Here is an 18,341-nt window from a genome sequence, read left to right as displayed (position 1 = left end):
TTTTTTACTCTATCTAGTTTAGCTTAGTTGTGGTGTTACATTTTCCAACACATTCCTATCACAGGTCATTTTCTCTAAGAAGGAAAATAACATAAAAACTACGAAAGAGATCACTAAAAAACGCCAGTCTATACTTGACAGTTCGTATGGTCCATAATAAAAAAAAAAAAAAAAAAAAGAAAAGATGAAAGACCTATATAATGAAAATTAATGAACATTATTAACAGAAATAGAAGCTACAAAGAACTGGAAAGACATTGCCAGCAAATTTTTGTGCTAGGCTCACTCACACCTTTTTCATTTGGTCTTGCATCTTCTGTAGTCACTTGTCCTCTTGTAGCTCTTTTCTCGTAGCCTTCCTCTCACTTACCCTTTAGGCTCAGGTGTGCACACTTGCACATGCACACATACCCATCCATGCTCAGGCACACACACCCCACAGCCACACGCCTTCTACCTTCACACGGTCAATCAATACTACATATAGGTAGGCATGGAAGCCAATGGTGTAAAAAGCCTGCACAAATACATTTACCCTACACTTGTCCCCAGTACACCCTTGTTAGTTGATGGACAGGGGTCAGCTCTGTCCCATGGCTCCAATCCTAATGCGTCTGTGTGGTCGTTGGTGCGCCCCCAAGCTAGTGCACCAGAGCTGTTCCCTCCCTGTCAAACAGGTCACGCTCTCTCCTGCAGTAGTCGGCCTCTCTGAGCTGGGCCCTGGGATGCTTATTCTGCAATGCAGGGCAACTATGCCACTGACTGAATACCGGCATCCATCTGGCATGCCTTTTCTGGTTTCTGCAGCATTATCAGCTTGTTGCCTGGTCCTGGATTCTCACACTGTTCCCCAGTTAGTCATTTTTCAGTCACCTGAAGAACTTCACAAATTTTCTTTGTCCTGGCAATTCCATTCCAGTATAGTGCTGGTTGGGTATCTAATCAGTGCTGAAAAAAATGAGGAGTGATCAAGTTCTGAGGGGAAGTATTGGATGGAGTCCCTTTTAGGGACTGAATTTTATATCCAACATTCCTCTTGTGTTTGGATTTCTGGCATCAACTTTAGCTGACAAAGTCCACCTGGGGTCAAGAATAGGAACTAGAAAGAGGCCCCCCCCCCCACTGCCTGACCCCTTCTTGTGGCTTCACCAAATGTGCTGGGACACAGGAGTTGAGTGACTGGAAATAACCCAGTGTACCACCTCTCCGGGACCCTGCAGTGGGCTTCTAGTAGTCAGCCACCTTCATGAAGGTGTGGATCTCTTCCTGGAGCCCTAATCCTCCTAGGGGTAGTAATGCTCTCCATGGACCCCACTAAATGTCCCTGGTACCAATTTTACACCATCTGAATGCATGAAAGGTCTGAAGCATTCCATCTTCGCTGTTAGCTTTGAATCCCCAAATAACAACTACTGTTTAGAACCGACCCTCTCCTAGTCCATTGGTCCATTCCTGCTGGGCCTTGAGAACCTCACACTTGTAAATGGAGCCAACTGACTTTTTAGACACAGCCCATACATCTTCCAGCACCCCGAAATTTTAGACACAGCCCATACATCTGCCAGCACCCCAAAATCCATCCCAGAGCTTTTGAGAACAACCTTGATCTACTGATAGAGGTTCATTGACAATGGCCAGGAATTTCTTTTGCTTCAAGGACTGTCCCATCCCATGTGAGAAGGCTGTGGATAGTAGCTACATTGTGTCTGCCCAAATCTGACGTGTTTCAGGCCTTGTCTGATGTTTAAGATTTGGGAAATTTCTTGGGACTGTGATCCTTTAAAGCTCTAAGCATTCCAGGCTGTGACCCCCTCCATACATAGCATAAACAGATTTAGAGGTGAAAGAAGAACACATCTGCAAACTAGATCTTTAATAGAAATTAGTAAACTAGAAGACAGTAAAATTGAAGATATTTTTTTCCCTCTCTGGAGGAGGCATTAACAATTAGAAGTTTACATTTATACAGACCACTTTGTGCTAAAGATAGCTATGTAACCTATGTCAGTGTAATGGGAAATTACATAAAGTGTTATAAATATAGAATATTAGCAATGATAATGTGAGAGGCATTGTACAGAACATTCTAAGATGCCCTGCATTAGAGAGCTATATTCCATCCCCTAGTATCATTTCTGCCACTAACAATATTTCCCCAACACATTCTGAGAGCATTTCCTGAGCCCTGTCTCCAAATATGTTGGCTGTGCCTGACTCTGCAGCTGACTTGATTCCTTGTTCACTGTCTGGTGATTCATTGCACTAAATACCATTTTCCTGATAATTAAAAACTGCTCACTGGCAAGTGGGAGCAGGAACAGGCTGATGCAGGATTTATGCAGAAACACAAAATGAGCCAAAAGACAAATGACCGGCTCTGCCTAGCTGAAGATTTTTTTTTTCACATAATCTTCTGGGACTGGAGAAAGACTGGCTGCAAAGCAGGAGTCTAGAGTGACGTGCCATTGCATGATGTGGTGCATGCAGGGAGAGCTGTTATGTGCACAAGCTCAGCCACTCACTTCTGATCTAGGATTTAGGGATCCCCACTCCCAACAAAAGAGGACCATTTCTTACATCCACCCTTGAAGACCCTTACAGGAAAAACACTGGGTTTGAGCTATTCATTAGACTTCTGATTTCAGTGTCCCTTCCTCAGCATTACAATTGTGCCACCAATTTCAGGGGGAATAAGAACTGACTGCTACTGTTGCATAGATACAGGGGTTCTAAAGTGACATTGCTCTGGTCGCCCTGGCTCCTTGGAAAGAGTTCAGTGGCAACTAAAGCCTTGGGCCCCAGAACAGCAACCCTGACATGTGCACACACACACATGCACACACGTGTGAGCACGCATGCACACATGCAAGGACACACACACACACTGTGATTCTCCAAGCCAGCAAATTAGCAAACCTCTCTATGCAAGTAAACTGCACTTGCACTTGTCAGAGTATGAACTTTCTCCCTTTCAGTGCACTTAGTTGTATATTACTGGCCGAAAAGAATCCCGGCACCGTCATGAGATGAGCCTTCCCTTCTGGGAAAAGCTCCTTCTCTGAACTGATTGGGGCCAATATCTATAAAGCTCATTAACTCAGAATCCTATCTCATTTATCCTTATATATGTCTTTACTTGCAAGTCATTCATTACAGTCCATTCTAGATTGTTTAATTAGTTTCCATGGAAGAGTTCCTGTAGGACAGCTTAGCATACATCGTTTTAAAACCCTTGATCTAAAATAACAAGGTAGTTATTTGTAAAATATCTAATATAACCCTAAGCAGCTTACATCCCACACTGCCTAACCCACCCCACTTCTTCCTATCCCTCCATATACTTCCTAGAACAATTTACTGATGATAGTAATTATGAGTATGTCTGTTTATGAACCCTCCTCATACATCAAGCATTGTGCTAGATACGTCACTTGCAATATGGCCTTAATACACAGCCACCCTGGAAGGAGGAGTTCTCTCTTCCACTGGCAGAGGAGAAACTGTTATCAGAGAGGTATGTGGACTTGCTGCTCCATGCCAGGCTAGTACTTGACTTTGGAATTCTGATCTCACCTCTGGGCCCTCACATCTGAGCTCTCAATCTCCTCTCATCACGGAGGAATTCACAAGTTGTTAAAGTTGTTAACACTGACCTGTTGTATCCTTTCTGCACTTTAGCGTTGCCTTCTCTCTGGCCCTCACCCCTAGAAGTACACCCTAGCCAAATCTGTCTGCAGCATCAGCATTTCTTCACCTAAAAGCTCTGGCCATAGAGTAATACCAACAGTTCCCCAACCAATGACTGATGAGAATCCATGTGGTGGGACCACAGCTCCCTCTACCCTAGGGTGGACCAGCTCTGATGCATGAGGTCACCAACACTGGCTACCTAAGCCTGCCTCAGTTACCCACAGTAATAAGTGGTGAGAATGCACACCTTTCCTTGGCTGTTCCATTCCCTATCTTACTTCCCCTTTCACCTACAGGGACTTCTTCAGAATCAATTCCCAGATAGGCTTTGGAGGAACCCAAAGTAAGACTGCTTGGAGATGCTGATCTGACTTTGTGAGACACCTTTAATCTTCTCCCAATCATTCTTATTCTTGTTTTCCATTCAAATCTCCCTATCTCTCAATCCCTCTCCACATCCCCTGTGAATTAAACATGCTCTAAAAGGTGGCAATCTCTCTATTGCCTTTGTCCAAATTTCAGTCAGCAGATTCCAAAGTCAGTGGTCTTTTCCCTAGTCTCTAAGGAACATTCTAAGAAGCTATGACTATCCTAAAACAAATCATCTAGCAATCTTGGAGTGATTTTATTCAATGGCTGGAAATAGCTCATCTTTCAGAAAAGTCATTCTCCAGGCAAAACCCGTTCTTTCCTTAGGTTATACTTTACTACTTACAATCCTTGCCTGCATTTGCTGGTGTCATTAATTTGGAGAGGTATAGAGTCACTCAAAGGTTGTTACATGAAAACTTGTCAAAACTAGATCGTGCACAAAGGGCTGGGAGTCAGCAGCAGGGAGCATGTGCTGAGAGGGGAACCCTTGGGAACTTGAGGTCAGCTGTGGGCCCCAACTCTGGCACCATCCCAGACTGTCTGCTCTTCATACCCAGATTTTCCAGGAAGGTGATAGTGGCATAGACAGCATATACCCAGGAAAGGGTCTATTTGCAAGGATATAACATGATGGTAGACCATGTGGCTTAGATTTTGAAGTCCTCGCTGGCCCATCATACCATCGGTACTGTGAAAATAACATCGGTACTGTGCCTAATAACACTTCCTGCATGCTGAAAAATTACCCTGTGAGGTAATCCATTTGTTTCTTAGGTCCCATTTACTCTTTGTCCCTTCTCTTCCACCTTTTAAATGTATTTTTTCCTGCAATGACAATTCTCTATTTTGTCCCCATGCACACCTATTTATCTTGCCACTGTAAACATCAGTGACAAAGTCTATATTCCTTTATGTATTTTCCGGTCACCATTTTATTCATTTCTCATACTTCAGTGTGTCTGAAGGCATGGGGCTTCAATTACCATTTTTTCTCCTATTCCACCTCACTTATTTCTATGTAGACTTTGCTCTTTTCTCTATCAGTGTTTTCTCTTCCATTTTCTCTTCTGGCATACTGTCTTGCCCCTTCCATTTTAAGGTTTTCTGACAGCAGTTTCTCTCAATCTTTCTTCTTCTCCTTTTTTTTTTTTTAATCCATTGTCATCCTTCTTCCAGGCCTGGTCACAACCGTCAGTTATAACCTTAACGTGGCCTCCACTCAGGAAAGTTGTCAAGTTGATAAATATTGATATCTACCCTACCATTTTACCACCACTTTCCTGCTAATGCATTTGGTTGGCATCAATCAGCTTCTTCGCCTTCTGTGAGCACCCGGTGCGGGAACCGGTCCCGATCTGTCATTTATAAGTAATCTGTTCCACATTTCATCAAGAGCTCAGAAAGAAAAGAAAATATGGAGGAGAGGTAGAGGACATAAAAACATGCTAGTGTGGCCCCTAGGGGAGGGAGATGGGGAGACCCAGAAAGACAAGCAGAGGTAGCGTCATAGGCAGCAGCGACCACTCAGCCATGCCTTATTGCTGGGGACATCAGCCAGTACTTAGTGACCCTTCTGTCCTCTTTGGGATGTTAACCCTGCTTATCTCCTCCAATAAGGCTCCCCAGGGATGAAGATCTACATTGACCCCTTCACTTATGAGGATCCCAACGAAGCTGTCCGGGAGTTTGCCAAGGAGATTGATGTATCTTTTGTGAAAATTGAAGAGGTCATCGGAGCAGGTATGACCCTCCCCTTCTCTTGTTTCTGTTCTCTTGGTGTCCAAACATCTCCTTTCCAGCACACTGGGTCTTTTCTCTTAGCATGAAAAATCATCTCAAAAGGAAAAGCTTCTACAGTCTTTTCTCCAGGAGATAAGTGAGAAAGATCTATACTGCGTATCTAGATTTCTTTTGGGGACCTTGATCATGGTGACCAAGATTTTCTAGTGTTGCCAAAAAGTCAGATGTCACTTTAAAAGATTCAGAAATAGCTCTGGAAATGGACCATCAAATTCAGATAAGAAGAGAGACCTAGAGTGACCAATTGAGAACATTTTGAAAGAAATAGAAATGTTTAGATGTTGACCTAGTATCTCATATACTGACAGTATTTCTGTGATTCTGGGTCAGTATTTCTTTCCATAATTTTAGCTTTTCTACCTACATGCATTTGGAGATAGCTCATGATGAATTGAGGAGGGGTCACTGTTTCTAGAAGAAAGCCCACCCTTAGCCATATTTTTTAACAAAAGATCTATGATATGATGGAACACAAGACAGATTTCACTAAGAAATATGTGTGCTCTCATCCATCTTTCTGCTTTGGGATAGAAACCCAGTCCAGCAGAGAATTAACTGAGATGTTTTAGGAAATTCCACATAAAGACTGATCTAGAATGTGCATCTTTCTTTAATGGATCAGTAGTTGAGTTAATTTAGGACTAGATATAGTTTTATTAATGTAAATGAGTAAAACACCCCCAGAATATCACTACTTTGTAAGTAAAATCTTCATTTGCCTCCAATACTGCCTTCTCTGAACTTTCTTAAAAGATGTGTTTGTGTTGCGTTCCCTTACCTTCTTACCTGCTTTTCTTCCCCAACAGTCTGTCTTCTCCTTTTTCATTATTAACCACCTGCAACATCTCTTTGTTCATCCGCTGTAGTCTTCTTTTAGCTCCTAAGCATAGATGTGCTTCAGTCACATATTTGAAGAGTCATAGACTTTACCTCTTCCAGTAATATTTTAGTTCAATAAAATATGTCTATTCAAACTCTTATAGCTACTTCATATATTATCTTTAGGAAGGAAGTCATCAACCTTCCATACACTGCCTGTCTCAATGCACAGACCATCAAAAAGCCGTCTATGAAACTGAAAGTCACATTTGAAGGCTTGACCCACTAGGTCACACATTTTGGGAGGACTCTGGTTTGCCTCTTAAAGAGCTCCCACCTCTTGGCATCACCGTGGTGGGTGCTGTTGTTCTCCCTACCAGGACACACCACACTGTCTTCCCACTGTCCCTTCAGGGGCCACAGCCTGCAAACCTGATCCACAAGAGTCTATACAGATTTCCCATTGACTTTCATTAAGTATGTCACTGAACCACAGCTTTCACTCCTGTGCAGATAGTTTTCTCTTCCTCCTTAGACTCTGATACATTTAAGGAACATGACTTGGGAGGCTGGCTACCAGATTGACTAGGTTACTCTTGGGAGCATAGATTATCCAGTAAACTTGGAAGAGTATTGCAGTGGCAAATGTTCAGTCCCACACCCTGTTTCCCTATGTTATTCATTCTTGTTCTGTCATGTGGTAATAATGGTGCTAGTGATTTCCATGTTGTTATTTATGTCGTGTGCTACAGCAGTGTTTTTGGACTACATTTCATCCCAGTGAGCATACATCAGCTTCCCTCCTGCCTTTATCAGGGGAGGAGTAAAATGCCTTCTCATTTTATGATTTTGTCTGGGAGTTAGAATCTGGGGTGAGCTCACCAGCTGCTGTATGCCCATAAAGGGACAATCAATAGCCCTGCTCTATCCTTCACCTCCCATTTTGGGGTAGCCTTTGCAGAAGCTGCTGTGTTTGTGCATTCTACTCAAAGGAAATTCAATCCTCTCCATGGTCACATGGTTCTGAGAAGGGATTCACTTATACATTAGCTGTTTTTGAGATGCCCAGCAGCTTGGATAGAAACCTCTGCCCAGTTGCTTTGACTACCCTGTACCAGATACCATCTCCTAGCCCTTCAGAATTCCAAAACTGACCCTTGTACATGTGAATTCACCACTGTAATGATGCAATTTGAACCAAAGCCCACCCTGGCTGGAGTCAGTCTTTCTCCAGTCTCCAGTTCTTTTTCTCCTTTGTTCTGTTCTTGCTTCTCCCACACCCTACCTCATTGACCAAGCTTACTTTTCACTAAAAGATCAGGTGGGAGGCCCTCCCTGGTGGCACAGTGGGTTAAAGCACAGCACTAAGAAGCTAAAGCCACTTCCGCATGAGTTCGATCCCCGCCTGCCCCGGAGGTGACCACATGGTGCGGCAGACCTCTCCTGACCCGCCCACTGCTCCCCTCAGCAGTGTACTTCGTCGATCTGCCTGTTCTGCTCCCCACTCTGTCTCTGGTGAATCCTCTCACCCTCCACATCTCTGGCCTATACCCCAGTTCTGTATGCATAAATAAATAAATCTTTAAAAAAAAAAAAAAGATCAGGTGGGAAAGTCAAGTTTAAGGGAAAAGAAAGAATTTTGTACAGTAAGATGGATGCAGCATAATTGAAGTATTTCTCTTAGCCACCTGGTTGATTTGGAGCAGGGAGCAAAAACTTACTTGCAAAATGGTAATGAAATAGGAATAAAAATCAGAAGTCATTTAGGTTCCTTCCACACTCCTTTACTTTCTCCTCTCAGAGCTCTTGTTGAATACTTGCTACATGCTGGATGTGAAATTCCAAAGATGAACATCAGCGGCCCTCCTCAGAGCCCTGACAGTCTCAGTGGGAAACAGGCCAATAATGTACTAACTGTTTTACACCGTCTACATCACACACATGTACACAGGTCAAGAGCAGGCTCAGCCCCATGTTCTGGGAGCAGATGGGGGAATCAATAAGGTTTCATAAAGGAGATAACCTTTAGCCTGAGTTTTCAAGGATGAAAACTGTAGGAAAAAGTAAGTTTTTGTGAGATTCACGAGAGAATGAGATAGAAGAGAAAGTGCAATGATTCAAGAAGGCATAAAATTATGCCCTCCCAGCAGTGTTAGGCCAGCTTGTTATTGCTCCCATGATGTTATTGTGCATCTTTTTCCCAGGTTCAGCGCCATCATGTTGGTAGCTTGAAATCAGCCATAGAAGGAGGATTGACCCCACTGGGAATCAGCAAGTGTCATGCAGCAGGGTTATTTGTTTCTCTATATTTTGGAGAGCTGGTAGTTGAACGTCTACCAGCTCTCCCAGCCTTTTCAGACTGTGCAAAGTTATTTCAAAGAAGGTGTAGAGGACCCTGCCTAAGTCTTCTAATTCCAGTGCCAAAGAGAAAGCTGTGTTTATTGCAGAAGAGATGAAGTTTAGAGTTCAACAAGATTCTCACTCATTAAACATTGATTCTGTGCCTGTGACTGGCAGATGCTGGAGAATGTCCTCAATCCCTACCCTATAGGCTTTTTGTCTAAGATCAATCACACTTGCCACTCCATGAGAATAGGTGAGTGATTTAGAGCTAAAACACAGGGCCCAGAACATGCATATTCCTGGAGGGGAGATAAGGAGAAGCCTGATAGCAAGAGAGAACCAAGGGCAAGGCAAGAGGGACCTAAGAGCAGGAATAGGGTATTGAGGGTTTGAATGGTCCAACACTCTGTGTGGCATATTCTGGGGAAAAGGAGAAAAGGTTGAGGGGTTAAGGAAAGGGTTTCTGAGGGTAAATAGCCAGCATTGAGTCTGGAGAATCAGACTCAGGTCTATAGATCCAGAGGCGGTGTGGAAAAAATGGGAAGCTCCAGTTGGTTTCTGAGTAGGGTGGGTGAAAGGAACAAGAAGGGACAAATCTGATAGACACTGTGCTTAGATTGGACTGGAAGGGGTTGATGGGAAAGCGTGAGTGAAGATCTTGGAAGCATCAAAGCCAGGTATGGTACTTCGCTTAGAAACATAAGAGATCACTGATGCTGGGATCAAAGGTGGTAGGAAGACCTGATTTAGGGAACTAAACTAATCTAAATGGGAATTATCCAAACATGGTGAATGGAGTGATTGGTGGACTTGATTATTAGAGTTGATGTGGCATGGATGTTGTAGCCAGAAATGAGCAGCAACAGGCTAACAGCAGATTAACCCTCTTGAGTGGAGAGTCTGTCTGACTCCCATGGTGTTGTGAGTGATGGTTATACATTCAAGCGAAGGCCAGGAAAGTAAAATCTAAAAACTAGGAGTTTGAAGAATTGCATCAACTGCTAAAGTTTCTTCTAACATTGTTAGGGAATGATGAACAAAGGAATAGAATAAATAATGAACCAAATGTACCATCACTGAAGAACAGTGAATTAGCGCTAACTCATTAATGATTATGTAATTATGGTTAATGTCCATCTTTCCTTGCCATACTCAAACTGCCATGAAAATGAAGACACATAAGCATATTTTCTAGTCCTATGAACATATGGCACTAAGTACTGGATTAGGTATATGGTAAAAAGAAGGTAGATCCTGATATCAAGGACAAAATTTGGAAACTGGTTAGTTTGAGAAAGTAGAGCATAGAGACACTAGAGCAAGGTGGAGTGAAATCATAAGTAATCCAGTGCCCTAGAAGTGGCCAGAGGAATGAAGGAGGGCCAACACTTCTCTGCCCAGTGGACCATGGGAATAACTGAAGTCTCTTTATAGACAGCAGGCCATCTGGTGTCTTTGGAGAATATCAACTTTTTGAACCATGAAACTGATTAATTGGAGTCATCTCACAGATGAACTCCTATGCATTTGTTAATTTTGATCAATTTGATCAGTAGACTCCCCCAGGGCTGCCTTGTGTGATTGAGCCCTCTAGCCTGAGTGAAATCCTGGGATTGTGCAGTGTGCAACATATATAACTTATCTGCAACAGCCCTGAACATGACTGTCAAGTGCATGAAAATGTAGGTAGAGGTGTCACCAAGAGGTGTGTTTTAATATGCATCCTCCTCTGACTCCAGCAGCTGCCTTTCAGCATTTCCATAGAAGGCTGACAGTGAAGAAGAAGAAGGAAGCTTTCAGGGAGAGGCCTGGGTGAGGAGTTCTGGGAAGAGGAATTAATATATGATGTCTGCATGGAGACAGGGCCAGCAAAGCCCAACACTTCTCTCCATGCAGAAGAGGATGGGTTTCTGGGATGATTTGGTAAAGGCCGCCCATTCACCTGCCCCTCCTGAGATTATTCAGAGTGGGGGTGTGAAGCATAGTAGCACCCTACTGATACCCCATACTGGGTAGAGATCAAGTAAGGTTTCTAGAAGAGAAAAATCAAAGAGAGATGTTCAGTAGTTATAATTAAAATAACTGCTGTGCACTGAAAGCTCACTTTATATAAATTTACAGATATGGTCTCCTTTACTCCAGCATCCCAAGGATGGCTTGTTAAGGGTTGTGCTACCAGCTGAGTTAATGATAGAGAAAGAATGACAAGTCAAACATAGCTTGTCAGGGCCTGGTGAATGATGCCCCGGGCTACCTGCCGCTCTGGTTACTGTTATAGAAAAGAACAATTAAGTATATAAGGACATTGGTTCTGATGGTAAATTCTCTAGCAGTTTGAAGTACTGTGAGGCATCATATAATCCTAGAATCCTGTATGTTCATGTGGTGGTGCTACAGAAACTATCCTACATTCCTGGGGAAGAGATAGTCTTCTAAAATACCTTGGTCCCATCTTCTGCCTCCTCTTTTCATATTATCAGTTATATACCATAAATAAGGACATGAATAAAGACCAAGATATTTAGCTTGCTCATATGATGAAAATAAGGGATAACATAGGTATGTGTCTAAGGACCACAAAAAGCGATAAGAAACAAACAAACAAAAAAAACTGTGTTGCTCATGGGGACATTATGTGTTGTGAACACCATGACTGTTAAACACATTCTGTCCCATCTACCAACTACAATAGCCTGGTAATGACTACCTGGGGTTCTCTGTAAAAATAGGGATGTGATCAATTAGTAATGTCTGTCCAGAGTACAGGATCAGCAGATAGTGGGATGCCTTGCACAGGCTAGTGTGATTAAAACATGCTTGCAATCATACTTTAAAACCTAGTTTAAATGTATTCTTTAAAAGTTCCTTTTCTGGTGGAAGCTTGAATTAGTAACTAGAAACTCTGGTTTCCTCCCCTTCTACCCCCAGGGCAGTTTGTGACTTCAAAATGTTGCTAAAAAAAAAAAAAAAAATGGAGCACAAGTGTGTGTAGATTCCACTGCACATAGCCAACAGCTACTGCTTGAAATACCTGCTGGCAGGTTGGATGTTTCATTTTCAAAACTGAAAATTCTTTCCTTCTGATTTTATATATAATAGTTGAAACAGTTAATGCTGCTGAACTACTTTTTCTTTCTTCCTCATTTTGTCAAGGAAGGTAGAAAAAGGAAGAGGTAAGAAACTGAACTGGTAAAGAATAATTTCAGCAGCTGTCTGGGGGAACAATCTTGGGAACTGGCTAAATTACCCTCAGCTGACAACCTTGAGGGCAGTGGTTCACAAAACTGAGCCAAGCATGAGATCACCTGGAGGCCTGTTAAAACCCAAATCACAAGGCCCCACCTACAGAGCTTCTGATATGATGGGCTAGGAGGGGGTGTAAGTTCTAACAAGCTGATGTTATAGGGCAGGAACCACACTTTAGAACCCTACTGAGAAGCATGAGCTATCAAGCTGGCCTGACACTGAAGCAGGGTACTAGACAAAGGGAGGTTTGGCTATATAAGAAGATCCAAGGTAAGCTATAAAGCTGTGCCAATCAAAATCCAGTCAGACAAAAATTCAACAGACTGCAATTACTGCATAGAAAGAATCAACCTCAGCCATTACCTAATCATTTTGTATAAGCCTCTATTTAAATATTTAATGCTTGATTTGTTGAGTACATTTCTTAGATACCATAATTTAAAAAAAAAAAAACTGAAAATTCTGTGGCCAAGGTTTGAAGCTCATGTGCAAGGGACTTATTTGTTTATTTAATGTGGGTTTACAACACTAGATGTGATTTAGAAGTATAGGGTCACGCCCACCATCAAGACACCCGTAGTCCGCCCTGTAGTTCATTGTGCCCCCACACCTTGCTCTTCCCCATCCTCCTCCCTCTGGTAGCCTCAGCTCTATAGTCATAATGCTAGGGTTTGCTACTGGTTTGGTTTTATCTGACCCTTTGGTTTCTCTATTTTTCACTTATAAGGAACACCATCCAATGTTTGTCTTTCCCCTTCTGACTTTATTTCACTTAGCATAACTCCCTTCTGCCCCATCCATGTTGTCACAAATGGCAAGAATTTATCTTTTTCTAAGGGTCTCCCTGGTGGTTGAGGGGTTAAGTCTCAGCACTATCACCTCTATGGCCTGAGTTCCAACCCTGGACAGGGAGCTGACCCACATATAGCACAGCAGACCTCTCCTGTCATGTCCACTGCTCCCCTCATCAGGGTATTTCAGTAAATCTGCCTGTTCTCCCCACTCTGTCTCTAGAGAACCTTCTCACCGCCACTTCTGTCCTACACTCCAGATCTGCTATGCAGAAATAAAACAAAGAAAATTGTTTTTTTTCCCCCTGTGTTTATCTTTTTTGTAGCTGAGTAGTATTCCATTGTGTATATATGCCACAACTTCCTAATCTACTTATCTGTCTTTGGAGCATTTAGGTTGTTTGTATAATTTGGCTATAAATATGCTATATTTATATAATATATAAATTATATATTATAAATATTATATATTTAATATTCATATTAAATGTAATATTATAAATATATTATATATATATATATATAAATAGTGCTGCAATGAACATAGAAGTTCATGTATCCCTTTGAATTAGTGTTTTTGTGTTCCTCAGGTAGATACCTATCAATGGAATTGCTGGGTCATATGATGGATCTATTTTTAATGTTTTGAGAAATTGCCACACAGGTTTCTAGAGAGATTGGATCAGTCTACATTCATACCAACAGTATAAGAACATTCCTTTTTGTTCACGTTCTTGTGAGCACTTATTTCTGATATATTTTTTTAAAGATTTAATTATTTATTCGTACAGAACTGGGGTACAGGCCAGAGATGTGGAGGGTGAGAGGATTCACCAGAGACAGAATGGGGTACAGAACAGGCAGATCGACGAAGTACACTGCTGAGGGGAGCAGCGGGTGGGTCAGGAGAGGTCTGCCTCGCCATGTGGATCTCCTCCGGGGCAGGCGGGGATCGAACTCATGCGGAAGTGGTTTAAGCTTCTTTGTGCTGTGCTTTAACCCGCTGCGCCACCAGGGAGGGCCTCTGATATTTTTTTTTTTTATGAGGCATTTTTCAGGTGTGAGGTTGTATCTCATTGTGGTTTATTATTTCCCTGATATGATTATGAGCATTTTTTCATGTTTCTATTGGTTGTATGTATGTCTTCCTCGAAGAAGTGCCTGCTTAGCTCCTCTTTCCATTCTTTAACCAGGTTATCTGTTTTCATTGAGCTATATGAGTATTTTGTGGATTTGGATATCAGCCCCTTGTTGGATGTATGGTGTGCAAGTATTTTCTCCTATTCATTAGAGTGTCCTCTTGTTTTAGTGATAGCCTATACCAAACTAAAAGGTTTCCACACAGGAAAATAACTAAACTACCAACTAAAACAAAAACGAAGCTCTTTTGAGTTCTGATAATGGCAAATCAAAGACCCTGGCCATAATTATAGAAAAGCTATAAAAAAAAAACCAAGAAATAGTTTCTGGAAAATAATATATGAACCTGAAATCAAAGGATACAGACAAAGTTGTCTCTCAAGAGGCACAGGACACAGACTTTGATTTTTCTGTATGTTCAAAAGAATGGCCATCTGTCCATTGACTCCCATTTTCTTTGTGGCTGTGCAGATGGTGGGGTGCTAGGACCTCCAAGACTTTTGCTTCCTGGGCCTCCTTGCAGGACACCTTCATGTTCAGATACCTGACAGGAGTGTTCCCCACAATGATAATACAAGTCTGCCCTGTCTTGGATCAACCTCCTTCACATCCCAGTAGACTGCAAAAACATACTTTTCTTCATTTTTCTCTTTCTGTACTCACCACACACTATCCTCTCCCACCCCTAACCCCCACGCCCTATTGCTGATTTGTCTTTTTAAAAATCACCACCCACGTGTCTCTCCAACCGTCTGTAGTTTGCAAAATACTGTCTCTGTCAGACTCAACACCCTGGTGAAGGTCAGAGAGTCGATCATTCCTCTGTGTTGTGTGGAGATGAAAGTGGGAGTCTGGGGAAGTGAAGTGCCTGCCCCCAGTCCACTCTCTTGGGTGGGGGGCTGCGGGGACCCAGAGCTCCCTCCTCAACTCTTCATTGGGGTTGCCACCAGCTGCACCTGGGTCACTCAATTACAGGGTAGAGCATGGCCTCCGAGTGAGGACTGTGGATTAAGTGACTTCCTTTGTAGTTGGTGCTGGAAAACCTCTGGGCTTGGAGAATATGAAGTCATTTCTTTGCCACACAGGAAAAGAATTATTTTAATAGAATCACTATTCTTTTAAGCCATTGCCTTCTAGTGATTGCAGCGCAGATTTCTGAAAGCAGTAACATGGCTATGCAGTAACTATACAAAGCCCAGCTCTTCCTACACAAGGAGAATATTTCAAAAAAAAAAAAGTCAATATTTTAGAGCAGTTTAAGATGCATGGACAAATTAAATGGAAGCGTCAGAGCTTTCCAGTGCACCCCCATCCCGTCATGCATAGCTACCGCCATTTTCAGCCTGCCCCAGCAGAGTGCTAGATTTGTTACACTTGATGAACCTACACTGAGAATACATCATTATCACACAAAGTCCATAGCTTATCTTAAGGTTCACTCTTGGTGTGGTGCACTCAGAATTTAGAAAAATGTATAAAGGCGTATGTCTGCCATTATATTTTTCCACAGAGTAAAATTCCTCTCATCAGAATATGCTTTTATTGTATAAGTTTTAAAAACTATGTGGATACTCTGCAAGGGATGTGTTTTGAAGCTAAACTATTAGATACACTGCATTTGAAGATCAGTCAACCATAACAATTAAAAATTAAATAACATTTATCAATTAAAAAAGTAATGGGATCTTGGGCTTTCCCTGGTGGTACAGTGGGTTAGGACACAGCGCTGCAAACTAGCTACAGCTGCTTCAGCATGAGTTTGATCCGTGCCCCGGAGGTGACCCAAATGGCGCGCACACCTCTCCTGACCCACCTGCTGCTCCCCTCAGCAGTGTACTTTGTCGATCTGCCCTTTCTGCTCCCCAGTCTGTCTCTGGTGAATCCTCTCACCACCCCTGTACCTCTGGCCTGTCCCCCCGCTCTATATGCATAAATAATTAAATCTTAAAAAAAAAAACTTGTATTTAAAAAAACAAATAAAAGTAATGGGATCCACATCATTCGATGTTGACTGAACTTTCCAAAGCTGTCCCTTTATGGATTTCTTCCTTCTTCTGTTCCTTCTCTCCATGCACACCTATTAAGCCCATACTCTGGGTCAGGGCCTACAGTAAGAGGCATCCTGGATGTTAGTACCACTTTCAAAAGCACTCAGAGGTATTGAATTAATGCCAGGCGTTCTAGAACATTTGGCAGCTCACTAATCTGTTTGAAATGTGCTTGGGTGGTTTGGACTCCTGGTTTCACCCTTGGCTGCAGGTCAGAACATCAGCGCAGCCAGCCCTGGCTCACAGGTATGTGACTGGTGCATCTCCTAGGCCTCATCCTCAGGAGTGGCCACACTTAGCTAAGCGCTCTGCTGTCACAGCCTGACATTCTTAATAACTTCTGGACAAGGAGTCCTGAATTTGCATGTTGCACTGGGTCCCACAAATTATGTAGTTGACCCCTGAGGCAGCTTTTGATATGTCCATGCCCAGACAACACCCAGACCAATCTCAACCCAAGCTTCAGTTCTACCAGGTCCCATTGACTGAAGCAGTTTTGGATGAAAGGTCCTTCCCTGCAGTTTCCTTCCATGCAGAATTCTTGGAGGTGGGACCCTGTACTCTTTAAAGCTCCCTGGATGATTACAGTAGAGAGCCATGCTTAAGAATTACTGGTATAGAACCGAAGTCCTCAACTGAGGTGTTCATGTATGAGTTATGGGGACATCAGATTCTTTGGAACACTTTTCCAAACTCACATGCTGATGTGTACAATGTGATGAGTATTCTGACTCGTAAATATTGGAATCCCAGCTGACTCCCAGGCAGGAACTTTCAATGAATGTGACATCTGTGTCTGAGCTAAGCCCACTGAGTTTGCTGTGCCCTAGAGAATAAGTTGCTGTGACAGGAATAGCAGGCGTAAGACCTGTACCGTTGTGTCGTGTTGGTCCCTGCATTCACTTTCTGTCCCTACCATTCTGTTTTCTGTACACTGCTGAGTATATCCACAAGGGCCTGGGTGGCAAGAAAAGGGCTGGGCATGGACAATATGTGTGGTCCTGGCTCATTGCTGTGAGTTTCCTTTTAAGTAAAATGAACATAACACCACCCAACTCATGGGGGTCTTGTGAGTACTAAGTGATATAAGCTATGCATGGTGCTTGGTCCATAGCAGGTGATCCGTAAACACTGTTCTCCAATATCCTCCAAGAGGAAATACTAGCAAACCTTTAGCTTCACCTCTCCACTTAAAGAAAGTAGACTTCTTTATGACACAAGGAAGAATTACTAACAATGTGCAGTTTATACTTATTCAACTTGTAGTTTTTGAAAACTTTTGGGTCACATCAGAGGGATGTATGTTATACACATACACACACACACAGGTGTATACTAATCTACACACGTACACACCTGGAGGTGCATCCATCTCCATACCTATATGTGTGTGCATGTACATATTATACATCTGTGCATGTAACCAGACCCCTACTGCTCAGTATTTTCTTTCACTTTTGCTCATGCGAACTCTAAAACTGATGCTTATTGCAACTATTCAAGCAAAATAGAAGTAGTTTCATTTACTCATCTACACTTTACCATCCCTGTTCTTAACCTGCTAGTATAGCCATATTTAAAAACAATGTGAAGTTAAAAATAAGCTTGATATTGATTTTCCCCATCATCTGCTTTGTGTATACACACAAATGCTCCACACGGACACATATTACATATTACATTTCATAAGTTTGCTCTTCTTTTCCCATCGCTTAACAACACAATTTAGACATCTTTTGAAGTCAGTGCGTACCACTCATCTTTTAGTTTTCAGCAGCTCAAGGCTTTTTTGCAGGATGGATGTGCCATTTTCTAGCCTTTCTCCTGGTGATGGTCATGCAGTATTTGGCTATAAAAGCTACAGCAGGAAAGTCTTTCATAAAAATTTAAATTTGGGCACTCCCAGTTCTTTTGAGTAGAGCAGGGGTAGTTTTTATCCCAAGAGCAAAAGCAAAAATCAAACAAAAATAAAAAATCTATAGCCCACCTTGTATCGACACCCCCCCACACACACACACACATCAAAGGCACCACAGTGCAACACCCAAGCTACAGCCTAGGTGCTGTAGATCTGACCCCCAGCAGTTCAACA

General features: G+C 42.5%; 1 protein-coding gene across 3 annotated transcripts in view; it reads left to right on the top strand.

Moving 5' to 3' along the window:
- Nucleotides 1–18,341, top strand: part of EPHB1 (EPH receptor B1) — a 416,952-nt gene that overhangs the window by 340,515 nt on the left and 58,096 nt on the right. For all 3 annotated transcript variants that reach the window (XM_012724944.1, XM_012724945.1, XM_004682182.1), the window contains one exon: nt 5,680–5,802. In XM_012724944.1, the coding sequence (XP_012580398.1) occupies nt 5,680–5,802 (123 nt within the window). The remainder of the gene's footprint in view (nt 1–5,679; nt 5,803–18,341) is intronic.

The sequence above is a fragment of the Condylura cristata genome, unplaced genomic scaffold (genome assembly GCF_000260355.1).
Source record: "Condylura cristata isolate star-nosed mole 26May11 unplaced genomic scaffold, ConCri1.0 scaffold00014, whole genome shotgun sequence".
NCBI lineage: Eukaryota > Metazoa > Chordata > Mammalia > Eulipotyphla > Talpidae > Condylura > Condylura cristata.
The sequence above is the reverse complement of the archived record's forward strand: the minus strand, read 5'-3'. Positions and strand labels throughout refer to the sequence as shown.